At 38.3% G+C, this 27292-nt stretch overlaps 2 protein-coding genes across 3 annotated transcripts in view; both read right to left on the bottom strand.

Moving 5' to 3' along the window:
* Positions 1-27292, bottom strand: part of LOC137277657 (protein FAM167B-like) — a 284520-nt gene that overhangs the window by 92806 nt on the left and 164422 nt on the right. The gene's annotated exons all lie outside the window — the stretch shown is intronic.
* On the bottom strand, positions 408-25593 carry LOC137277642 (gamma-tubulin complex component 5-like). 2 transcript variants are annotated; one of them, XM_067809473.1, is made up of 22 exons: positions 25303-25593; positions 21760-21866; positions 20669-20780; positions 19763-19859; positions 16347-16426; positions 15872-16134; positions 15011-15100; positions 14394-14487; positions 13215-13431; positions 12470-12672; positions 11835-11950; positions 11106-11362; positions 10572-10824; positions 9890-10052; positions 9315-9377; positions 7432-7523; positions 6484-6565; positions 5180-5300; positions 3745-3896; positions 3193-3407; positions 983-1083; positions 408-638 (listed from the first exon to the last, which is right to left on the bottom strand). In XM_067809473.1, exons 1-22 carry the CDS (start codon positions 25369-25371, stop codon positions 586-588), a joined length of 3000 nt encoding a protein of 999 aa, XP_067665574.1. In that variant the 5' UTR covers positions 25372-25593; the 3' UTR covers positions 408-585. The 2 variants fall into 2 exon arrangements, with proteins under 2 accessions (XP_067665574.1, XP_067665573.1); XM_067809472.1 differs by having other exon boundaries at positions 15872-16137; positions 25303-25589.

Genomic DNA, 27292 nt, shown 5'->3' with positions numbered 1-27292 from the left:
ATGCTGTATGGGGGATCAACAAGACATCTAAGAAAGAGTGAGTGAGTGAGTTTAGTTGTACACCGCTTTTAGCAATATCCCAGCGGGGGACACCAGAAAAGGGCTTCATGAAATGTACACACGTGGGGAATCAAACCTGGGCCTTCAGTGTGATGAGCACCCGTTTTGACCATTAGGCTACCTCACTGCCCCTTTTCTGATCCTAGATCATAACAGCACCTTATCATTTCTCACACTTGCAGCTACTATCGAGACTGGCCATATCACAAGTCAGCTAATACATTCAGTCTGATCTCTCCCACATGTTTCTCCTCTCCTGACATATCATCTTGACACCATCTTAGCACAGACTGTGAAAAAGCTGATGGCTGCATTATATAAGTAAACACTGATGTATATATAAACAGTTTCAGGTTTTATGCGTTTTATTACAGAATTTACACAAAAAGCATTCACACTGTATATACAAAACAAATAGGTCTCCAAAACTCTATGTACATACAACCATCACAGACATTTTAGTTGAAATAGTCATTACATAGCACTTTTTTCACCGTGGCAACACCCCTAATGTTCCGTCAGGAGCTACCTCCCCTTGTACTCCATTGACGTGATGAGTGCGAAAGCTAGTGATTCCACTGTAAAACAACAAATATTTTGCATTTAAATGGAATAAACAAGAAATGTTCAAACAAATGATAATTTTATCCTCAATTCAATATGTTTCCAATGGATCTTTATAAATACAAATGATACTATGATCTCTTGCAGAAACACCATGTTTCATGGTGAACATATCAGTGCACTATCATAACTGAGACTCTGACTGTAAATATAGAGAATAATCATTACTGGATGCAGCCATTCAGACTTTGTACCAAGTAATTCAAATATGACACAGGGCTAGTTGGCTACTGCACTGGGTATGTTACATCTGTTCCAAGGGACACTGACCCTACTTTGATACTGTATGTACACTTACAGTGAGGGAAGGAACCTCGCTTAATGACGTTGTTAAGGAAAGAGGCCAAGAACTGTATGCAGCGTGAAAACTCAAGTTCCATGTCTTCAATAATCTTCATGCTGTCAACACATGAAAATGTGTTACACATGTTGAAACAGAGGCAAGATTTTCAAAACAATCTTAGTCAAGGTTAATCTTAAAAACTTCACAGATAAGACATGTAAAGCTTAAGATGAAATGTATTTAACCGGTCACAGATTATAACAGGAAACATCAGAAGATGACATATCAACCGGCCCCCACATATTTGAAAGGACAAATCATCTGACAGTTACTTGATATTTTCTTAGATTAAGTTTGAATTGTTTCCATGGAAGTCATGAAAAATATAAATGACATATATATGTAAACAGCAAAAGGCATCACTTCAAGATCTGTCTCACATATCTGCCAAGATCTGTTGAAAGACATCAAATGGTTTTCGAGTTGTCCTCTGAAAACGAAGCCTATCCCTCCATTTTGAGACTAAGTCAGAATTGTTTCAATGGAAACCAGGAAAAATAGAAATGCCAAAACACTGTAAATAGCAAAAGGCACCACTCTGTGCCGCAAATATCTGCCACGTTTTGCTGTTAGATCTTGATTAGTTTTCGAGTTCTGCTCTGGAAACGAAGCCCATCTCTCCATTTTGAGACTAAGTCAGAATCGTTTCCATGGAAACTGGGAAAATGATAAATCACAACAATCTGTAAATAGCAAAAGGCACCACTTTGGGGTCTACCACATATATCAACAATGAACTTTTTGAGATGTGCTCCGGAAACGAAACACACCACTCACTTTTGAGACTAAGTCTGAATCGTTTCCATGGAAACCGAGTAACTAAGAAATCACAAAAACCTGTAAATAGCAAAAGGCACCACTTTGGGCTCTGCTACACATATCTATTAAGTTTTGCAGAAAAATATTGAACATTTTTTAAGTTCTGCTCCGGAAACGAAGCCCACCCCACCATTAGACTAACACCAGAATGTTCCATGGAAAAACAAAACAAAAAAATAAAAATGGCAAAACTCTGTAAATAGCAAAAGGCACAACTATAGGTTGATATTATATCTATCAAGTTTGGTCTAAAAATGTTGAACTGTTTCTGAGTTTTGCTCTGGAAACAAAATGATTACGGAAGGTCAGATGGACGAAGGGACAGAGGAGGCGTCGACTATGTCCCCCGCATTACATGCCAGTGGGACAAAAAGCTTCAATAGCTATCATAACTCTGATAGAGAACACATTAGTGTTATAGACTGAAAAAGCAGGTTGCCTCCAGTCATCTAATGAGGATTTCCTGCTGCTATCAATCAAGTGAAATAGCACATTGCTGGGTGACTGCGTTAAATATGTAACTATGCCAGTGACTTTCCAACCAATCCTACGTGTACATGTTTTGTTCCTACACTGAGAGATGCCATGACAACCCCAAAATAATAGTAGTCTATGATTTCCTTGTGATAACATTACAGTAAGTTCTGGAGAAAATTATCTTGAAAATTAGAGCCCTGTTTTATAAAGCTCACGTAAGCCTAAGAGCTCGTAACTATTCTCATAGCATTCATACTTTCTATGCTGTAAAACTGACTTATAACAGTTGTAGCGCTACAAGAGTTTTGTGAAACAGGGCAAAGATATCTATCATCAGAAATTCTTACATTAAAGTATTTTGTCATCTGAGATGTTATCACTGATTTTCTCAAGAAAGAAAACTAACACTATTATATTAGGAGGAGGTAAATACTAACATAAGCTTGCATACAAACAACATCACTGGAATGAAACAGAAACATATTTTCAGCAGTTAAAGAGCGAGAATGGATTTCTTTAGCAACACACCAGCAATACAGGTCAGGGAAACCATGAAACTATGCTGGGAATCAAGCCTTGTGGCCTTGAGGTTAAAGTATTCACTCATGTTGAATTCCCTATATGGACACAATGTTTGAATCCCATTTATTGAGCTTCAACAGAATATTGCTTAAAGCAGTTTCAACTCATACTGAATCACACACACATTTTGTTTTTTTATCTCAAGGTATATATCACGAACACCATGTGAAGTCTGCTCCGTGGATTATCTGAATGAGTTAAAAACACAAGGTTCATCTCTCCTTTCAGAAAAATTTCCATGGTTGAAATCTTGTACATCCTAAAACACGATCTGCATTACTCCTGACCTGATTTCATCCACACCCTGATCCCAGATCTTGTGGAAGCTGAGGATGAGATTGAGGACTTTTAGCACAGCCTCCCTGAGAAAGGCCACCTTGGGATGCAGCAGGCAGCGCTCATGTATCTTGCTCACGTAGCTGTTGTGAGCAGCGATGATCTGGTCAAGGTCCACACTGGCCTCAATATCACTCTGGAACTCTAGCCCTGTACTCTGCAAGATCTGTCATGGAAGAAAAGCAATCAGACAATATTAGAAGTCCATGTATAACTTGTACTGTGTGAAACAGTCATTATGCGGGAGAAACATTAAAATACAGGTACTGCAGCTTTGGAGTTTGAGGGAGTCTTAGGGTCAGACATGGTCCTTAGTCTGGTAATCAACAAGTCAAGACCTTAACGCCACTTTGAAACAGAGCAGTTGCCGGACCCTTGGAATGTTTGTATGTACACTGTTGTTGAAATATGCTCTAGATTACCCCACCAACTGTTAACAAAATAACCTCAGGACACCACTGATGAATTAACTGTTGTAAATGTGACTGTAGAAAAAGACTGACCCTGGTCATGATGTAGTTGTGGAGGCTGTTGACGAAGTAGAGGAGGCGGAACCTCAGCAACTGCATGCGATGTATGCGAGTGTTACGTGTCGTATCCTCCTCCTCGTACTGAGACAAGTGGATGCTCTTCAGGATGTCCTCCTTCTTCAGATCTGGAATAACATTTGTCTTTTTGTCTAAGACTGCAGTCAGAAATATATCTGACTATTTACGAGGACCTGCTCAGTGAAAGAGTCTGCATATGCTACAACGGTAGCATTGCAACTTATCCGATGTAGCCTGTGACATGAGATTACCCAAATCAGGATGAGTAGAAAGTCTATTTTATTAGTCTCTTACCATCAGCTACAGGGTGCTCAGTTCCCATAGGGTGCAATAATAACAGGAAGACCGTCTTTAATGGAGATTACTTAGTGTGAGATCAGTTTTATGCTGCTGTTAGCAATATCCCAGCAATATCACAGCTGGGGACACCAGAAATGGGCTTCACACACTGTACCCATGTGGGAATTGAAACCAGGTCTTTGTGTTTTAACCACAAGGCTATCTCACTGCCGGAGACTACTTGGAAGAAAGATTAGTTGCATAATAGTAATATATCTGATTCTCATCACTGATCTGCACATAAACTGAGCAGTAGTGAGTGAGTTAAGTTTTATGTCAGTTTTGGCTCTACTCCAGCAATATCATGCTGAAGTACACCAGAAACGGGCTTCACACATTGTACTCATGTGAGGAATCAAACCTGGATCTTCAGTGTGACAAGCACACGCTCTGAAACTGTGTTTCAAAGATACATCAGTGAAAGATCAAAGCTACCAACAGTATTTAAGAGATAATAACATGCACTTGTTGCATAACGTCACAATGTATTGGCGTCAGTTGTCATCACCTCATACAGCCTTCAAAGGCAAACTACTTCACTGCATCCTGCAAGCACCCTCGTGCTTTCACTATCGTTGTTCAGGGCAATAGTGTGCTTTATCACTCGCCCGTGGAAGATACTGCAGTGTAATATTTTACAGCAATATTACATTAGTGTAATACCACTAGATGTATCACGCCATAAGTGTTCAGAATGCTGCTGTCACATTAGTACTGGACCTTGTTTGACTCGAGGAAAACTGGTAGTCCTCACACTGTAGCTGCAGTTTCTAGCGATTGGTGTTGAAAGTAATAAACAGAATACAAAACTCGCTTCCGTGAAATACCATTTGCATTAAACTCGTGAAAGATGTAGTATTAAACTTGCTTTCGCTCATTTGTTACGAAATTTTCACTCGTTAAATACAAATGGTATTACGCAGAGGGTTGTTTAGTATCCTCTATTTATTACACTATACATGGTAGAGCCAACTGTATTTCTTAAATATCACAGGTGCTATCAAGAATCATCACACAGAGAAGATACCACCAGCATGCACGAATGACATACCAAAGAAGCGGAGCTGCTCTAGGCAGTATTTAGCTCTCTTCACTTGCAGGAGGAAGGAGAAGATCTGGTTGTAGATATCCTGACTCCTAGAGGTTATCACCAGGTCTACTGGCCAGGGAACCTGAATAAATACATTTGTTAATAACACTAGCATTTCAACCATCCAGCTAGTAATAATCTCTGCTGGAAATCACGAAATAAGTTACAATCAAATGAGGCAGCGATCCCACAACTAAATCCCTGTAAGTAGTAATTAATTAAAGTAATAATATTATAATTTACAATCCAGTTAAAGTACCAATCCCCTGACAAACATTTCAATTATAAGTAACAATCAAGTAAAAATCCCAGCAAGCAACAATCCCAGTATGTAACTATCCTGTAAATAACACTCTTGTGACATATATAAAAAAAGTAAATAGAAACAATACAGTGATTAGTAACAATCCAGAAAGTTAAAAATCCTTCAACAAGTTTCAATTTTGTAAGTAATAAACCCACAATTAACAATCGCATTTTAAGTAACAATCCAGTCAGGAAGAATCTCATGACTACTAACAATCCAACCAGAGAGAATCCCATGACAAATAACAATCCAGGATAACCATTTACTGATAACCAACAATCCTGAAAGTAGAAATCCGATGACTTGAGTAACGAGTCAGTGAGCTTAGTTTTATGCCACAATCAGCAATATTCCGGCTATATGTAAGTAATAGTGTCAAGACCATACATCCAGTGATCAACAGCATGAGCATTGATCTGCACAGTTGGGAACCGATGACATGTTTCAACCAAGTCAGCAAGCATGACCACCTGATCCTGTTAGTCGCCTTTTGTGGCAAGCATGGGTTGTTGAAGACCCATTCTACCCCAGACCTTCACGGGTAGATTTGAGTAACGAAGTAACAACCCTATGACAAGTGAGTGTGAGTGAGTCAGTGAGTGATTTTAGTTTTATGCCACTTTTAGTAATATTCCAGCAACAACACAGCATGTCACATCAGAAATGGGCTTTACACACTGTACCCATGTGGGGAATCAAACCCAGTTCTTCAGCATGATGAGCGAACACTTTGACCACTAGACTCCCCCATCACCCCTATGACAAGTATTAACACCATACTGACAAGTAACAGTTCATAAATAGCAATCACCTTCCATTTGAAACTGTAGTGGAGGGTAACTCCAGGCATACTGCCTACTAAATGACCACCCTACATTCAGTCTATGTGGTGTTTAGAACTAGTACTGAGCAACATACAGGTAAATCTAGACCTTATTGACCACGTTGGACATCTTACCGCATAGGACAGCTTGATACAGTCAGTGACACTTATGGGAAACTTCTCCTGGGTGCTAGGAGTCTCCAAAGTTACGCTCAGTCTGAAACACGTGACATCAACACATCAACCATAATGAAACACAATATTTTACAAAACAATGTTACGTCTATGAATAATGATCAGAGGAAATCCAGAAGAAGGTTGAATCATATGAACCAAGAGTGAACAATGACTTCCTAATCAAAATGAAAGATGCAAGAGTTTTTAAGCTAATCAAAAGGCATCATAATTCAATTCTGTGACTTCAAAACTTGAGCATCTTTGTTTGGAAATTTTGATTTGTACTAAAGGAAACTGAATATTCTTGATTGTCATTCATTTTGAGCGTAGATGCCATGCTTCACAACATTATATAATAGAATGGCATAAATTTGGGGAAGGGTGGTTGACTCAGATGTACCAGATCATACATGTGTTTAAGATGCAGAATATTTGTCCACTACTTCACTAACTTGGGCCAATGATTTAGAATGATTTAGTTTTAACACTGACTGAACAGATAGCAAAGCTTGCCAGTGATCACCTATAGAGATATCTTAAGGTACTGTGTATAATAGACCTGATCTATTACACTGTCTCCTGTTTGTCAAAACATGCGACTGACTTACAGAAGTCAGCTGTGAAAAGACAATTTAATACAATTACATCCACAGTGTATTATTGAATGTCTGGACTGAGATAATGTCTACATTTAGAGTTCATAAACTTAGTATGTCTAATTGAGTTAATTTTAATTTTAACCTAAACCCTTCACCAACGTAACTTCAAACATAGCACACATAAATATCTGACCCCCAGTTTTCCAGACAGAAGACATATTTCCAGAGATACTCATAATTCAAATACTCAGAAATTCACAGTTGTGATATGAATGGATTATTGATCTAGACACTATGTTTCTCTGACCTGTTTATCTCGTCAGGGTAGAGTGTGTACATGGCCTCATGGAGGACAAGATTGAGCACTGAGAGGTCCCTCCACTGTTCCATGTTCTTCATCTGTCAGGAACAACACGACACAAATCATCACTTCTGCTGAGCAGAAATTTGATGTGGACATTGGACGATCAACCGTATGTGACATCCTGAAACAGTCTGCTAAGTGGTTGATTGTCTCTATGACTGATTTTAATGCCTCAACAGCTTGAAAACCCCAGCACAAGTATCTTGAAAAGGTGTATTTTTGTGTGGTTTACTGATGTTAGGAGTAGGTCCATTCAAGGACATAAAACAAGCCCTACTGTTCAAACATTCAAACAGCATGGTGAGAAGTGAAGCAGCCGTCAATCATCAACTGCTGGCGCCATAAGAAAATCCTGCCACCTTCTGACACTGACAGCCCGATCATCCCTGAAAATGAGCCAGTTGTAGATGTCCAAGATCTACAAGAAACGCTTGACAAGCTCTACCCAGATGCACCTGTTCCTGTCAGTGAATTCATGGAATATGATGCAAACCTGTCGTGTGAAGAAACCTTGACTGAAGATGAAATCATCGAGACTGTCCAAGCTGATTGACTATACGATTTTATATGTATGATATGCTATCTATGAATGTTAATAAATGATAACAAGGACATATTGTTTTTTTTATTACTGTGAATATTTGTACATACGGCAAAGATAACTAAATGTACCATTTCTGATATGCATGCAACAGAATTCCATTGTGTAATCACAGAATGACAATCTTGGCATTTAGTAAACATTGATATTTTCACACAAATACATTAATCTGACATTCTCCTTAATCCGATATATTTCTCTCTGCAGCCACAGGTGTCGGATAAACGAGAGCTGACTGTATAGTGTAAACAGTGAAACTTCATAGCCAGACAAAAAAATGACAACATTAAAACCCAAATCTAGCCAAAGGGTTCAAAAAGAGATTTCGAATATTAGTGGTGCACAGATTGATGAGGAGTGAGTTTAGTTTTACACAACACTCAGCAATATTCCAGCTATATGGCGGCGATCTGTAAATAATTGAGTCTGGACCAGACATTCCAGTGATCAACAGCATGAGCTCTGATCTGCGCAACTGGGAACCAAAGGCATGTGTCAATCAAATCAGCATCTCTGACCACCTGATCAGTTATCAGTTTATTGACAGTTTTTGTCTAAAGGTTTCGTAAATGTAGTATGTTCTAGTTATGAATACTCCTGAAAATAACTTGATTGACTGGTCAGACTGTCAACAAAATACCTGCTTTCCCACACATGTGTTGGCTTCAAGAAAACATTTGCATTTACAAAAGGCTCAATTCTTGTCAAATTCATGAACAAGGCTGGAAAGGGATAGCTTTATTGATCTTCGTTACATCTATTCTTAGATTCTATTCTGATTTCTGCAAATAACTGATATCACTTAACTATAAAAATAGTGATCCAAATTCACATAAGTTGTGAAATACTCCATGATTTTCCATAGCCTTTTGTCAAAGTGTATCCTAATCCATTTCTAAAGAAGAATCAGTAATGATCTTGTGTCATATGACATATCTTTGTTACAAGCGATCATGCAACAGTCATCTCATCAGCTGGCCTTGTGTTCATAAATCCATACTTGTAGTCGATCATTTATCGATAACTGATCGACAGAAGACATTGATAACTGATTATGGTTTAAACATAATCAAACATCAAACACAGATGGCATGCATTCTTCAAGCAACAGGACATGTGCAAGTGATAATTTTCTCCATCACAAGTTCTGCTGAGAGTTGCTGTGCCATGGACTAGCAAACCATCCTTAATGAGATAGTGTATGAATGTGAGGTATGATACTCACCCTGTCAAATATGTCAGCATAAAAGTTGAACATGGTGTCACCTGCCTCCATCAAGAAAAACTTCTGCAAGAATGAAGACATACTCTCTTGCAAAAAGGATCAAGATAGCATCACAAGAAAAAAAAACAGCCACATTTTTTAAAAAAAACCCCAAACCCATAATCATTTCAATACTCTGTAAAGCTAGTGAATTATCATTAGCTATCAGCTATTGTAGCTTCTGTAGTCATGTATTGGTCTACTGTTACTTTCTCATCACACATACCCTACTTCAAACCCAGGACCAGTCATCTGGTGCACCCCCACCATGAACAAGAGCCATCTGACTCACCCCCACCAGCCATCTGACTCACTCACCAGGACCAACACCCATCTGCCTCACCCCTCACCAGAATCAACAGCCATCTGACCCAACCCAAAAGCTGTATGACTTACACACTATGACTAACAGTCATCTGCCTCACCATAATCAGGACCAACATCTATCAATCATATTACCGGTAGTCCCCTATCAATTAACACATGTCAAAAACATCCCCGAAAACAGACTACCACTGCTGTCAGTCAGTACTCACCCTCATGGCAGTAAGGAAATCCATCAGACAATACTTCTCCTTAAGGATGCGAACCAGTTCTGAACACACCACATGGTATCTGTCAAGTATGTGTGGATACAGGCACTCCTGGAGCAGCATCTCGACAGGTTGTAGGTTCTCAGATTTCAAGCCCCGCAGTAACCTATCACAGTCAAGGGTATAGTCTAAACCGATGGCAAAGAGAGTAACAAACACTCACAGGCAGATGAATTAAGTTTCTTGACACGGCAAGGGATTCCTGGAAGTATGATTAATGATAACATAACTGTACAATATCAATGGGTACAAGCAAACCCAAGCCACCACAAAAATCATAATAATATAAACATATGATCAGTCCATATGATAACCCAGATTTCAATCACCAAGTTGATGGCTTATGGTGCTACATGTTATGCCACCATTGTAGGAAGGTGTGGGTGGGATCAACACTGGGTTGCATTGTTTAAACGGTAGTTCTTCAAATGTGCCTTATATGATGGGTATCTCAGTATCAACTGTATTTCTGTTGTTCCAAAAAGTTGAAATGCAACATGAAAAAATTTAAGGCCATAAGTATTCAAGCAGGTTTCTGGAATGTGCAGGAGTTTCCCACTCTATCTGTTCAGTATTTTTCTAAATCTCCAGATTTCCAGCCATAATGTGAAGAGATCTGCCTCACCTAAGCTCCCTGTCATCATCAGATTCAACTGGGCCCACATGCAAATAGCTGAACACTGCCTCAAAGTTAATTCTCAGCAGAGGGTCAAAGACTCCTAGGCCCCTCATCTGATGTTCAATATTTGGAGTCAGGACTGGCGTAGACACAGTTGTCTCCCTTTTTCTGTTCTGTGATATACCAGCTGTTGGTGACTTAGAACCAAGTGTCTTTTCCAAAGACTTCATAAATGTGTCATACAGTGAATCTGGTCTACCTGCAGAAAGAAACAGAGAACATACAGTGAAAATGATATTTCACAGTATTCAAGAAAGACTAACATAATGTCAATTCAATACTGGTAGATTGTTTGATTCATAAGTATATAACCACATATATTTCCATCCAGTATTCCATCAATGACTTAGAGGATGACATGTCAGTCCCATGAAAACTAAGCATGCTTGCATACATCTAGAAAATCAGAAAATATGTTCCAAGTGATAAATAACCTAATATCCCCTCAAACACACTACATTCAATTTAATCAACACATACCATCTTTATTTCCAATGACTTGAAATAACTGTCCTAAATGTTCAAGCACTTCCATTGATTTTCCTGTTAACACAATATCTTTGACAACTGGCTGAAGGAACTTGGGAGCCCAAGCTGTAGCCACAGAAACCTGCTCATGCTCAGGAAACTGGGCAATAGTTGTGCTGAGCACACTTGAGTTTGTTGAACTCTTTGGCATGTGGAGGACAAAAGCATTCTCCCAGAAGGTCTCATCTACTGACTTTACATTGTCATTTCTGGAAGAAATATTACATATAAGTTCAAGCATTTCCCTCTACAAAGGTTGTCTGTGAATACACTGAATAAAGAACTATAACAATTGTGCATCCAGACGCATATATATAGCATATTTTAAGTCAATCTGTCACTAGTATGATGCATCGTTGCCTCCATGAAAGGCCTCTCTGCCTATCTCAAGGTATGCTAAACACTGATTTTACTGGTTGCCCTTTTGAAAGATACAGTGACTCTGGTCATTTGACAGAACAAGGATGGGTTGTCAGGCTTGCTGACTTGGTGTACACATGTCACCAGTTCCCAATTGCACAGATTGATGCTCATGCTGCTGATCACTGGACTGTCTGGTCTGGAATCGATTATTTACAAACCACTGCCATAACTGCAACACTGCTGAGTGGATATTAAAACTAAACGCACTCAATCACTCACTCAGAAACCATGTTCTACCTAGGTTTGCCCAGTACTTACCTCTGAACAACGAATTCATTCATTGGGTCATCCAAGTGGCCATTGTTGATCCAGTCTCCGATGATCTGCAGATAGGGCTGAGATGTCTGCATCCACATCGGCAGCAACAGCATGATCTGCAATTAAGACATCACATGATCAAAATGGATCCACACACAATTCAACAATAAAGATGACATACAATGAGATATAAGATAAACAACATCAAGCTTGAGAGACAACAAGTTCCTCTACCACTACTTTAAAAAGTTATTTGAATTTTCAGTTATGTTGAAGCTAAGCCTGTAGTGAAGCAGGCTACAAACAGTTACCACCCAGCACAGTGATGAGAAACATATACTGGCAGTGAACATCATAAATGTGGCTTAGTGAGATGGGATGTCTTGAACAGAATACAACCAGTGACCTACCATGTCAGGTGTGAACACCAAAAGTGTGTTATACTGAGAAGGGATGGCTTGAACACGATACAACCGGTGACCTACCATGTCAGGTGTGAACACCGTAAGTGTGTCATACTGAGGAGGGATCCCTTGAACAGAATACAACCAGTCACCTACCATGTCAGGTGTGAATACCATAAGTGTGTCATTTAGAGAAGGGATGGCTTGAACAGAATACAGCCAATGACCTACCATGTCAGGTGTGAATTCCCCAAGTGAGTCATACTCGAGCACAGTGTTGTACAAAACACTAAGGAGATGGGAAGCCTTCAGACTGTTGGTTGGGAGACTGGCAGCAGCTGCCACACCGTTGATATACAGGGAGTACACCAAGCTGATCTTCTGACTCCATGTTTGCAACTCCACCGACATCATCGATAGAGTCATTACCTCTTCTAGAAACAAAAACATTTTCACAATCACTTTCCATTCTTGGATTTTTTTATTCTACCATACAATCATACATTGCTACCTTAACATCAGAGCACAATTTCATCATCATGTGACTTGTGAAGGTCCCGGGGAAGAACAGGCCTTCAGCAACCCATGCTTGCCATAAAAGGCAACTATGCTTGTCTTATGAGGCGACTAACGGGATCGGGTAGTCAGGCTCGCTGACTTTGTTGACACATGGCAACACTTCCCAATTGTGCATATCGATGCTCATGTTGTTGATCACTGGATTGTTTGGTCCAGATTCGATTATTTACACACTGCTGCCATATAGCTGGAATGTTGCAGAGTGCAGCGTAAAACTAAACTCACTCACTCACTCATCATCATGTAAAATGATTATGTCTGAAATGATCTCAATGAATTCCACAATATGTATGGAAATGGACTCCTTCAAAAGCTGATGAAAACAAACACTCTGGATATCATCAGTTAGAACCATCACTTTCTATATTGTTTATCCCCCACAGCCATGTCCACTCACCATTCCTGATAATTCTTTTCTCCAGACCTGAGAGATAAGTTTGTAAGTCCTGCAGAAACTGGGACACTGTCTTAGTAAAAGCTTGGTAGGTCATGGGCACTGTAGTGAGGTCTTGACCAAGGCAACTCCGAGACACAATCTCCTGGACAAAGGTCTGCAGAACCTGTACATGGACCCCATGCTTGCAGAACGGCTGAACAAAGCTCTCAACACACTCCTGGAAGGATGACAACTTCAACTAGAGACACTACCAAGAGGTTTTGTAGTAACTAACTAAACATCAATGAGAACAGCTACAGTACAGCGACTAAAACGAAGATATTATTTCTCCATTATGTATACTCTTTGATAGAAGTTTAGTTCTTCTGTCTGATATTGTCATAAAGACATACATCTGTGACAAGTCTGATACTTCGCAATACAGGTGACTATACAGGGTTCAAAATTAACTTTTTGAGCAAGTAGCAAATGCTTGCTAACTGGTTTAAAAATAGGTAGCAAAATCCAATAGCAGGTGGCAGCATTCTTTTGTATTAATTATTCCCTCCCAGTCTTTAGCCATATGGACCTGTATTAGGGCTCCTTGTACTAGTAGATGATGTTTCATCGTCCTTATGCAAAAAATGACAAATGTTCATTATCAAGCAGTAATGTTATACTTATGCGAATGCACACTTGGGTTGACTTGTTCACTGTCACAATTTCAGTGACCAACAAAAGCTCCAATCAGCATTTGGGGGAAGTATAATACCAGTATGGCTAAATTTACAAGTGAAAGTGCACAAGTGGAGATCTATCCTTTGAAAATGCTGACTAACTTATGAAAACAAGCAGTTTCACTAAACATACCAAGTAGCAAGTAGTTCCTACTGTGTGTTGTCTTCAGGTAGCAAAATAAGATTTTGTACAGCAAATCTGATACCTCAAAGTGTTAATTGGAACCCTGCTATGCTTGTTGAAAGAAGTCCATTGACTTGGTTGATCTGTATCAATATTATTCATTACATTGATAGATAGTCATAATGGCAAGCACCAGATTATTTGGTCCAGACTCAATAATCTACAGACTGCCATCATATAGCTGGAATGGTGCTAAAAGTACCTGAACAAGCATGGAAATAAGGTGATAGTTTATGTGAAAATAACCACAAGAACAAATTCTTCCATCTAAGACCTTACCTTAGTAAGATGGGACACGGAGATGTCATCACGCAGAATGAAGCGGCCTCCTTTGTATTGGAAGATGAACAGGTCTGATACACCAGACATCATCCTGGCCAACAAAATCAAACAAAACCCAAACATATGATGTGACATCAAGCACACAATGCCAATCACATGTCAATGTTTACAAATCATGTAGTTGAGAGTGTAATGTCAGTCATGAAATGACAATGTTGATCATGCAATATGAAAACGTCCCATGTAAACGTCAAATATGTAAAGCAAAACATGTAATGTCTATTGTGTCAGAGATCACATAATGTAAATTGTTAATATGTAATGTCAATGTCGGGAAGGTAATTTTGATAATGTCAAGGGAATCATGCAATGTCAATAATGTCGAAACAAATGCATTTCTAAACAAAACTGGAATTAATTGAAACGTTTCCTCTAGCCTTATTTGAAACGAGTCCCCTAGCCTTACTTGAAACGAGTCCTCTAGCCTTACTATTTTTTTAATCATGGAGACAGATGTCATTGTCTTGTAAACAAGTAGAAATTTGTAAACAAATGTAAATGCACACCACTTTGTTAATTCATCATGACACATTATTGACATGCCTACAACTCACCACAACACTTCTCTCAAGACTTGGATCTCTGTGACAAAGGTGCGGCTCCCTTTACAGTACAGGGGGTTGGTGCGGGACTTGTATGATTCCCTTGAATACAAAACGCAACCAATCGACATCGGCAATATTTCGCATTTCAGATAAGGAAAAGTGACATCATTTAAGGCAAGAGGACACTTATTCATATAACTGAATTTAGGATGTATTTAATTATTCCTCTAGAAATGCTCATTTTATTGCCTATATTAAGAGTGATCATAGGTCAACTGCTTTTCGTAACAATCCAGCAACATAAGGTTGGAAACATCAGAAATGGGCTTCTTACAGTACACATATGTGGAATAGAGTAAGTGAGTTTTGTTTTATGCCACAGACAGCAATATTCCAGCTATATGGTGGTGATCTGTAAATAATTGAGTCTGGACCAGACAATCCAGTGATCAACAGCATGAGCTTTGATCTGCGCAACTAGGAACTGATGACAGGTGTCAGCCAAGTCAGCGAACCTGACAACCCAATGCCTCTTACAAGCATTGTCGCCTTTCAGGGCAAGCATGGGTTGCTGAAGGCCTCTTCCACCCTGGACTTTCATGGGTTCCAGTGGCTAGAGAAACAGTGAGTGTATAAATGGTATTTTTTATGGACCACAATCATGGAGGGGCTGAAAAGTGAGTCCTCTGAGAAAGGCAATACATTTCAATAACTCAGTGCTCGTTATGAGACATGGTGCATTAGAGGCGTGCCAGGAGTGATAGAAGTAATATACTACGGAGGGAAGTCAAAAGCATGCAGGGGAAAATACACATTCTATGTGAAATACTCCTAACCAGTGCTACAGTGCCTTTCTAAAAAAAAACTTACCAATCTCTCACTAAGTTCGAACTGAAATGGTTGTCAATAGTATCCTCTTCACGACTCATGCCTTTCCAGTACTGCACCACTAGATTTTTCATTAACCAGCCATATCCATTGTCTTCGACCACATCAGACTCGTGTGTAACCAGCATAGATGTGTCATGTGTTGCTGTGACAACAGCAGACTGACTGACAATCGCCTCATTACTTTGGTGTTGAGGTCGGTCATCCTCATCAGAATCAGACAAACTCTCATCATCTGATGGGATCTGCTTGAAACAGGAAAACATAACACAAAACATAAGGACACAAATCGACCTGTAACCTGATACATGACATAAAACATGACACAGAGACAAATGAGCTTCTACAAGATGACACAGCTCTACCAAGAATGTGATTCCACATATCAAGATTATTATTCCAGATAGCACAGACTAAGAAGTCGATTTATTTCCCAGCATTAATCAAAGATGGTTACCGGAGAATCTGCATATCCTCCTTGATACACATCCTCTCCATCCAACAGGTGAGCAGACCAGTCAAAGTCATCTACAGGTTCTGAAATCAAAGCAAAGCTATTGCTTTGTAGACCGGTGGGTCTAGGGGTGAGTGGACAAATGAGTGTGGCTCTGAATAGGTATGTGTGGGGAATTTTTTAAAGGCATGTCAGCCATATGACAACCTGAAAAAATAAACACAAGTCCAGAAGGGCTTAAGTACACCTGATCGAACCACAAACCAAGTCACTGGCCCAAAACTTTCCTTTCCACATAGTTACCTCTTTCAACCATCACTGGTTGCTAAGGAGGCAGTAAGAGTAATCCAAACAATTTTAGAGGAATTTCTTTACTAAATGTTTTAAGCAAACTCTTTTCTACAGTTTTAAATAAAAGATTGGAATACTATTTGGTATTTTGTGAACTAGTTGATGAATACCAAGGAGGCTTCAAAAAGGATCACTCCACTGTTGATAGTATCTTTATTCTACAGACCCTTGTACAGAAATACATAACTCGCAAAGGTGGTAAACTATATGTTGCTTTTATAGACTTTTGTAAGGCTTTTGATATGGTTAACAGGTATAAATTATTATATGTTCTTTTACAAACTGGAATTCATGGTAACTTTTTACCTTGATACAAAATATGCTGAGTAATGTTAAAGCTATTGCATCATATGACTTTGGTGGAAAATTAACTGAATATTTTGACAGCTCCTGTGGAGTGTGTCAAGGCCGTGTCCTCAGCCCTGTGCTGTTTTCTTTGTTCATAAATGAACTTAAAGTTTTACCAGAAACTAAATTTCAGGATGGCATTTTTATATCTGAAAAAATGCTAAACATCATTGCATTGTTGTTTGCAGATGATCTGATTTTGGTTGCTGACTCTGTTGTTAAACTCCAACGTCGTCTTGACACGTTGCACATGTATTCTTACAACTGGGGCATGGATATAAATATTGATAAAAGTAAGATTATTGTCTTCAAGATGGGTGGTCCAATGTCTAAAAATGAAAAATGGCTATATAATGATTCACCAGTAGAAACTGTAAGTACCTTGGATTTATGATAACACCCAAATTAATCTGGACTAGAGCATGTAAAAATCATTCTGAGCAAGCTAGTAAAGCACTCTGGCCTGTTAAGTCATTAATACGACGGTATGATATGTGTTTTTCTGATGCATTATATATTTTCAATAAGAAAATTGTACCAATACTTACATATGGCTCTGACATTTGGGGTTTTCAAAAGAGAGAGAATATTGAAGTTGTACATCTAAAGTTCTGCAAATTTATGCTACAAATTGTTTATAGATCTCCAAATGCTGTTGCTTATGGGGAAAGCGATCAACGCCCTCTGTGAAATGTTTACTGTGTAAAATGTATTAAATACTGGCCAAGATTATTACACATGCATCCTGATAGATATCCTTATCAATGTTGTCAGTTTTTACTGTCAACTGAATCTAGAAAATGACTACCATGGGTAAGTTATACTAAGCATTTACTGTTCAGATATGGGTTTGGAATTATATGGAACACACAATCTGTTGGTGATCCAAAAACATTTATTTGTAAATTTGTTGAAAGACTTAATGATTATCTTTACCAAGAGTGGCACTCATCCCTTCATGATCACAAATCACTGTGTTTCTACTATTCTCATAAATCTTTGTTGAATTGTGAAAAATATCTTTTGTCTAACATTAGTAAAGAAAATAAATGAATCTTTACAATGTTTAGATCAGGATGTAATATACTTGGTATTCAGTTAATGAGAAAAGGTCTGGCTAGTGTTAATGATAATGTTGTTTTATGTAAGCATTGTAAAGCTGTTGAAGATAAAGTACATGTTATATACAACTGTAAGTTCTATGATGGCCTTCACCAACGCCTAATTCCAAAGACATCAAGTGGGCATTATATTTCGATTCAAAGTCTCTGTACATCTTCAGATACCAATATAATAAACAACCTTGTAAAATATTTGAAATATGTTTACTCAGCATAGTAGTGTTAGCACATTCATTTTTTCTACCTGTGTTGTATACCCATTTGGAAATTCAACCATACTATATAACATTTCATATATTGGTATGTTTGAAATGTTTAGGCCAGGGTGTAAAATACTTGGCACGCAGTCAAACCAGAAAATGTTTAGATGCTGTCAGTGAAAATGTTGCTAATGTATAATTCTAAAGTTATCAAGTGGGAAATACGTCTTTGCCTGAAGCCTGTGTATACTTCTCGGATATTTACTATATTAACAACTCTGTGAAATATTTAAAATATGTTTATTCTGTGACGTAGTGTTAACAGCATGGTCTCTTTGATCTATGGTATGTACATATCTGATAACTCAACTATATAATGTACCATCCTATATAAACCTACAACCGGTCACCTTATCTCCATCCAATGTCCTCAGATATGTAACATGACTAACAACCTTGTGATATATTTATAATAAGTGTATTCTCCAAAATAATGTTAGTAAAATCTGCCTCTTTGACCCATATTATATACATATCGGGTAACGCATCTATACTATGTACTATTTTATACTGTAGGTCGAATGGCCTCACATATACAAAATAAACTACTTCTTCTTCTTCAAATTGTAAACTGGACACACCACACAGATGCAGTCTATGTGAAAACAGAACATTACTGGTCACTTTCCATGGAAGCATCATTGCTTTAATGATTGCACCACTAAGACTGTGACAATATCCAACCCACTGCTGGAGTGAGCTTTGGCAACATGTCACCATGGGAGTCACTGAAGTGGTCCATGTCCACAGGCTGCATCTCTTTCATCATTCAGCTCTCGTGCCATGTTATGAGCAGTGTTCATGAACCGCGTTGGACCCTCGGACAAATCCAGCAGTCACCAACGGTCAGATGGAAGTCTACAACCTGCCTGCCTCAGTGTCAGACTGTATATAACACAACAACTTTGACTGAAGTTGTTACATGTGATACATCACCCTTGTTCGCTGTTCACAAATTATATGCATGCTAATAATTTCTGTGCCAAATATAAGAAATGTACGCATCTGAAGTATGTGTCCTTTGAAATTTAAGTGTATCAGACAGACATCTGAAACTTATAGGATGTCCTGTAATGTCCTGTTACTCTGAAACACCAGTCATGAACACTGTATGAATGAGTCTGTTAACATCTGCATTTGGCTCAACTCACACTATGTAAGGTAAGGTGGTGAGGCAATGTGGATTTTACACTGCATACAAGGTTATTGCTCATACACAACATTTCTTTAAATGTCTTGTGGTATGACATGTACAGGCACCGAACCATCAACTTTCTGCTCCTGGCCAGCTGACACTAAACACTAAAGAAAAGATGTATTAAGTGAATGTGTGACTCACCATTCTCACGTTGGGGTAGAGTAAGTCTAAAGTCTGCTGCCGTGGGATTGTCCGCCAACAGGAATAACAGGTATAGGATAGAGTAGTGTGTATCTGTCTGCAAGCAAACTCAACAGATACTAAATCACAATAAAACATTAATACCTGATCAGCAGCCACTGAACAAAAGAGTTTACTGTACTGTCCATCAAAAGTTTAGATTCACTAGTGTACACATAGCCACATACTTCAGGCAACTGTTCTAAACTAAATACCGCAAAACATCCATACAGTTATGGTACTGTTCACACATGAAGTGATGTATTGTAAAACAAAGTTCTTTTCATGAGTTCAATACACGATAAATGAAAATTGGCAAATTCCAAATAAGCTTTACACCAAAAAGAAGCTGTTCACATGTACGATATTTGTACTTGCATTTCCGCAATTTCATGTATGAGCCTCAGGGAATTCATCTGCATAGTTTGCACTTGGTTTTCCCCAAGCTAGTGGAAAATTCAGTCTTTGATGCAACCACACACATATATATTCATAACATATAGTGAGTGTTTTAAGTGAGTCTAAACGTTTGATGGGAATGGCAAAAATGACAATTCAAATATGGGCAACATCGGAAACAAGGGAAATACACTGATTGAGGATACATCCTCTCCAATCAGTAAGAGACGGAAGGTGGAAAATGAAACGGCCTCTGTGGTACTTCAAAGATGCTGCCATAATATTTGAATGAAGGGACAATCTAAACTTTAACATGAGAGTTATGCCAAGGATACACTGAGTTAGTTTGTTAGTTAATGTACATGTAAATGTACAACTATTTAGCATGTCTAGCACCAGGCAGTTGCTTAGGTACAGTTCAGCACAGATTTGTAACAACGTTGAAATGGTAACCAAATACATCAATACCTTGCCATCATTCTTGTCTTCAAATATCGGACTATTCAAGAACTCTTCAGTTAGCTGAGTCAGAGCTATAGCTTTCTCAGTCTGTGAATGTACTTCAAACTTTGTCCGCATTCTGCAAGCAAATGAATCAGTGAGTGACTTCAGTTTTATGCCACTTTTTGCAATATTCCAGTAATATCGCGGGCTTCACACATTGCCTTTGGTGTGACAAACAAGCAAATGACATCTGGAAGATTATAGGAGGCAACTAACATGTACAAATAAAATATGTGTGACAAACAAGCAAATGACATCTGGAAGATTATAGAAGGCAACGAACATGTACAAATAAAATATGTTTTCTCAAGATCAAAGAAGATATAGAAACTGCCAACTGGTTGATATAGAGATGCAGGAATTTATTTTTTGAATACATGATACACAAATGTGAATCTTATTTAGGACCTAGCATCATCAAATTCAAAATGAAATTTCTCATAATTTTACTTATAACACTGACAACTCTGAACTGTATCTTCATTAATGTTTGTCTTCTAATTAAAGTTCACACTTCTCTATATACTCAAATGTCAAATCTTTGAAGGGCATTTACATGTAGAATGCATGAGAAAAGCATGATTTATGGATGTCAACTCTTTTATCGTGAATAACACGTTTCGAGCATATACTTTCTCCTTTATCAGGTGCCTATACTTGCTCCTTCATCAACCCGATGTCTGAGACATCATGTTATTCACGACAAAGAGGTTGACATTCATATATCTTGCTTGAATCAATTGTCCTCAAAACAAATTGAGAATACTGTCAATTTAATCAAATGCTTTCCGAGAAATACCGAACAAACATGAAAATAACTGTGACATTAACAGTAACTTTTCAAATGTTTATGCCAAAATTCACCGGCATCGAGTGTTTTCTATAAATCAATGTACATTAATATTGTCCTATCAGTATCTAAGGAGACTGTACAGAGAACTTGTGACAGCTGCTGAATAACATTAATCCTGACAATAATATTTAATCTGTAAACATTTAATCCAGGTATTCCTCTATCTGTACTGTCAGAAACAGCATGCTGAGAGGCATATTACCCATCCAAGGCTCTGTTCACTTTGTGACTGTCCACATCTAGAAATCGGTGAAATTTAAAGTTTGACATTGCAAACTGTTGACAGAGTCTAAAGTTTTCCTCTCCATCCTGAAATTAAAAAGCAACATATTGAAAACAATCATTAGACAATTTTATCAAATTCCAAGTCAACAATGTCACAGGTATTTCATGGTTTAATAATCAAGTTTACACCAAGCAAGACCAGAGAGAGGAAGAATTAGCACCAACTCACATATGAGGTGTACATGTAAGTGTATGTTCTGATTGGCTTCATATGACCAAGGGATTTATACTTTTAATCTAGGCTTTGATAACTACTGGCTTAGCTAATCCAGTGAAGCTGATTATATTTTTTTTACAACATTCATAAGGACTGAATTTGCCTCTCATCATGTTAACAAAAACAATTGCGCAGTACTTCAGTTGATGGCTTTACTATACAAGGCATTTCCATGTCAAAATGAGAATCTAATTATGGATATGGGTGGGACATCACAAGCAGGACCTTTGTCATGGTGTTTTACTTAATTAAAAGCACTCAAAACTGGCATCATACTATTGTTGTAAGATAGCTCATTCTGTACAAACCAAAGAATACAAATGCCAACAAAGTAAGACTGTTTGTATTTTTGATTGTTGTTTAACACCCAGCAATGATTATCAAGCAATATGGAAGTGCTCCTAAAGCAATGGGGTATGGATCAGAGAGACTGGTGACTGATATCATGAGCATCGATCCAACATTTTTATTTGCAATCCCCCATGGGTCAAGAAAAACCTGAGAAAAAAGTACATCAGGCGAAGATTAATTGTTGCACAGCTAACTGTCAAATCAGTTAATTCAATTTGTAGCGGATGTTAAAACTGGAAACCTCTTGTTGATCTATATGAATTGTGAACCCAGTCTCCGAGGCATGCCAGAAACTGAGGTGAATCTGAGAGAAAGACCTGAAGAAAGAACTGAAGGAAACACATCGAACCTTTCCAATTGTGTGATAAGTATTCAGTTGGAGCAGGGAGCCTCTAAAGAGGGAGAGAAGAAACTCCTCGAAAAGCCAGTGAACGTATGTCTCGGGTCGCTACGTGACCAGTGTAGCCAATATGGTGGCAGCGTAATATTTAAGATTGAGCCCGGTTTGTTTTCAACAGTTGGTTAAGTCCGCTGAGTATTGTAACAACTGAAATCCTACATGTAGAAGATAGGTTAACTACTTTGTCACTTCAGTTTAAGTCAAATAATTGGTATTAGTGTTATATTATTGGTATTAGGACAGTAGATTTGTAGTAAAGTTTCAAGTCGGTATGTTATAGCTCATTGGCTTCGTTTCTCAATTCACCGCGAAGATAGACTAAAAACTTCTTTCCAAAATTCATTTAATTTTTAGAAGGAAAACATACCTTTAGTTGAAAGGTATTTGCAAGTAATAGTGACAGTTTTATGACTTAAAAAATTGTTAGGGTATTATTGAGGTGTGTGAAAAATATGGCATTTCGCCAATCTGTTTTGATCCGTCATTGAAACACTACACACCATTGTTTGAGTGTATCTAGTTATTTCTTCAAGAACATCTTTCACATACACCTGTAATTCTTGTGAAGGGAATATACTATCAGGTGAAATGTGTTTGCAAGTAACAGTGATAGTTTCATAACCTAAAAGGGAATGTTAGGGTGAATTTGAGGTGTGTGAAAAATATGACATATCACTGATCTGATCTGATTCGCCATTGATGCTTGAGGGTTATAGTTCCATAACTTCTTTCTTTCTTGTTGATCTTATTATTTCACAAAACTGGAAAGGCGTTTTAAAACGCTTTGTGACAGTTTTACACTTTATTTTTGAAGGCAGTGTGACAGTGTCCATTTTGTTAATGTCCATTCCATTCCCCACCCCACATGTAATAAGATATCTGAATTAATTATTAATGTAAACAAAAATGTTTCAGAGTAGATTTTTTTAAAGGACAGCTGATGTTAACATGTGTTCTTGCGATACTTTTGCGTTCTTTAACATGTTTTGGGAGGGAAAGCCGCAGTGTATCATTATTCTTTCATTGATTCACATATGTACTTCTTTCTTTTATTCTTTTTTTTATTTCTTTCATTCATTCACATAATTCTTGCTCCTAATTCTGTCTATAATTCATTCATTTATTCATTCATTGTAAAATTCCAACTCATACAATAATCTGGTTGAAGTTCTGTTAACCATAACTGAAGTTGCGCTGGGAACAAGCCAAGTCACTGTGTGTTTGGAGCATGACGAGGCACACATTAATTAGTATCAGAGTGTTAGGGGTTTTCGACGACATATGACAAAAACATATTTTTTATCTTTAATATCATTTTAAGTTTTGATTTTGCTAACCTTGAGAGATAATGGTATATTCATCTAATTCACACAAAAGTATCATGTGTTTCCTGCAAAAATAGAGTTGATGACATCGCATCGGCGAAACTGTAGCCGCTTTCCACATCCGGGTATTTTGCATGTGTTTTCGACAATAAGCCATACTTTTCCCGCCGCATTGCGAGAGAGTGTTTTGATCACATGGCTTCCAGTGTTCACTAATAGCGTCTGACCCTCTGACAAATCTGGCAGATTCACCAGTGGTCAGACAGAAATCACCAACCCACCAGCCCCAGTGTCTGACTGAATATTTCACAATGTCTTTGTGTGAAGTTGTTATTTGCGGCATGTGAGACTTGTGTGCTGTTTAGAAATCTTATGTTTGTTATTATATAATGTTAATAATTTCAATGCCAATCCTAAGAAATGTTAAATCTGAAATGTTTGGGTAACTTTATTCTGTGGGTCCTGTGAATTTTCAGACAGAGATCTGAAACTTACAGGACCCAGTGTCCTGTTGCCTTGAAACACCTTCGAGAACACTGGGCTTCCTGTTTCATACAGAACCTGTCACTAGCAGACGACTGATCTTGCTGAATTTTGCTCACTATTTTTTGTTATACATGAAATTGATTTTGCATCTGAAGTGGTATTAACAATCGAGGTAAATAATACTGATGTTCATTTCTTCTTTACATAACTTAATTTCATGATTTCAACTGTCAATGAAAAGTCTCACGACAGGAAATGGGCATCCGCCCTACCGATGAAACTGTGCACTCCGATCATGCTCAAACTTCCTCCATATAGCGCTAACAATGTAATCGTCGAAATCACCAGAGCGTCAAATTCAGCTCGCTTTTGGATACAAATGGTAAAGAAAGCAAGCGAGTGACCTATCCTTGTTTTAGAGTATCCCTGGTTGGACAGAGTTCTTCCATTCCCCATATTCTTTCTCCTGCTGATTAACAGATGTAACACTAACTAGCTTCACCTTATATATTACACATACTTTGGGAGTCCTCTAGTAATTGTTGTGTCACGTTTTGTTAATAATTTTTGGATAGTTCAATGAATAAATTTTATTTGAGGCGGGGAAACGGGAGAAACTCTTACCATTCAGTGGGAGACTAATATATTTAAGATGCCATGTTTAACTAGAGATTCTATTACCTCAAGTCCTGTTAAATGTGTAATGAGTGATTTCGTCAAATTTTCGAAATTCCCTCTCCAGCGCGCCATGACCACATCCAGTCGCCGACTAGCCGGTTGCTGATCTCCTAAGTCAGTTGACAGCCATCAAATAAGTGCAGCCTACTTCATGTACGCTCTTAAATCAAATTTAACCATGTGTAAAATTAGACTGATCCATAATAGTATTACTTTTAGCGCACAGAGCCTAAGTATAAATTAGTGAAGTTTGTTGACAGCATGGGCACTTCCGGTTGAAAGCATGTTTTAGAAATTATGGATCGGATTTTACATCGGAAATTGTTATTTAGAAACGGCATTGAAAATAATACAAAATACTAATTGTATATGGTACCATCTGCGTGTTGTTTTATTTACGTGTGTGCTTTAATTCATTGTAGACAGATACAATGAGAAATCCTTGATCTCTGTTGTTTGAGGATTTAACCACAAATCCGCTGATTTGAATTGTTTCTGGCACTCTCTGTAAAGGTTTTGCATGGAATCAGACATTGTCCCATAGTCAGTCACTGTTCAAACCCATTCTTGCCCAACCCTTTCAGCAATTCTGAAGCCGTTAATGGAGCATTTCCAGGTAGCAGTATTAAGTAACTTTGGTGTACATCCGGGGAAGCATGTTTCAATGTCGGATTTCATGTTCATTAGTAAACCGTGAAGGTCCTGGTTTCAATTAATCTTCACTAACCCATGCATGTCGGAAGTGGCGACTAATGGGTCGGACTCGCTGACCTGGTTGGCAAATGTTACTGGTTCCCAGCTGCATAGATCGATGCTCATACTGTTGCTCAGTGAATCGTCTGGTCCCGACTGAATTATTTGCAGGCCGCCGCCATATAGATGGAAAACTGCTTAGTGTGACGTAAAACTAGACTCAGTCACGATTTCGTTAGTCGTTTAATATATAGTGGAAGCTAGGTGTTTTCTGTGGCGGAAGGAGGGAGATTCAGGGTGCTGACGGTTCAGATTTGATGTTGACAGGTTCTGCTAAGTGAAAGGTGGTGTTGATGTTGACCAGCTTTAATTTAGCGGGTTGTGGTTGAGCGTTTCAAACAGGTTCAGTTCCGGGAGTACGGTCGTTTCTGGTGTCCCCAGTCGTGATATTGCTGGAATCTGCTAAAAGCGCTATAAAAATATACTCACTCACTCACCCTCTAAACCTGACAAACTTGCAACGACTACAAAGATGGCACTGATGTTAGACCTACAGAAATTTCCTTCCTTCTGTGGTATCTCACCGAGCTAAAGTCCTTCAGTACTTTAGGAATTCGTCCCATTTGAAGCTGACACATGGTGATATTATGCCAAATCATTTATGCTTACAGTTTAATTAATTAAAGAGCAACAGCTGAGGGATTTCACAAGTTGTTCTTAACAAACCACGATATGGATTTGCAAGTTCTTTATTGTTTACAACACGATTTTTCTGGGCTACTCCTAGTCTGTCATACAAACCCTGAAGCATATATATCCAAGAAAACCCACGCAAGTCTATAAAATGTGGCAAGCCTAGATTCTCACAGCTTCGAAAAATGAAGAAAGTCTCCGATCACCTTTTCATTATATTTCATTGCCATTATTACTTTAATACGAACTTTTTTCTCCAATATATGTTCATTTCGAAGACTAGTTGTTAGTCTAGGCTACTTCTTTCCCTTCATCAGGTGAATCAGCCTTGTACATGCAATTTTTCATGTGACATTGTGAAGAAGGAAAGACGAAAATGGTGCAGTATTAAAAAGGGAGAACAAAAATAACACTGTGAGTGATAGAATCTGGCTTGTACTGGCATGTAACGTTTTGCGATGATTCTAAACTGATGTCATTCATATCCGTCCACATACCTAATGATTCTCACATTGCCAATCACTGTTACAATTACTGCCAATCATAGATAAGGTTACTGTTTTTAATATGTATTAACCTATGGTATGATGGCTGGGCAAGTGTGAGA

This window comes from Haliotis asinina, chromosome 3 (assembly GCF_037392515.1).
Source record: "Haliotis asinina isolate JCU_RB_2024 chromosome 3, JCU_Hal_asi_v2, whole genome shotgun sequence".
Taxonomy (NCBI): Eukaryota; Metazoa; Mollusca; class Gastropoda; order Lepetellida; family Haliotidae; genus Haliotis; species Haliotis asinina.
This window is presented reverse-complemented; position numbering and strand designations above follow the sequence as displayed.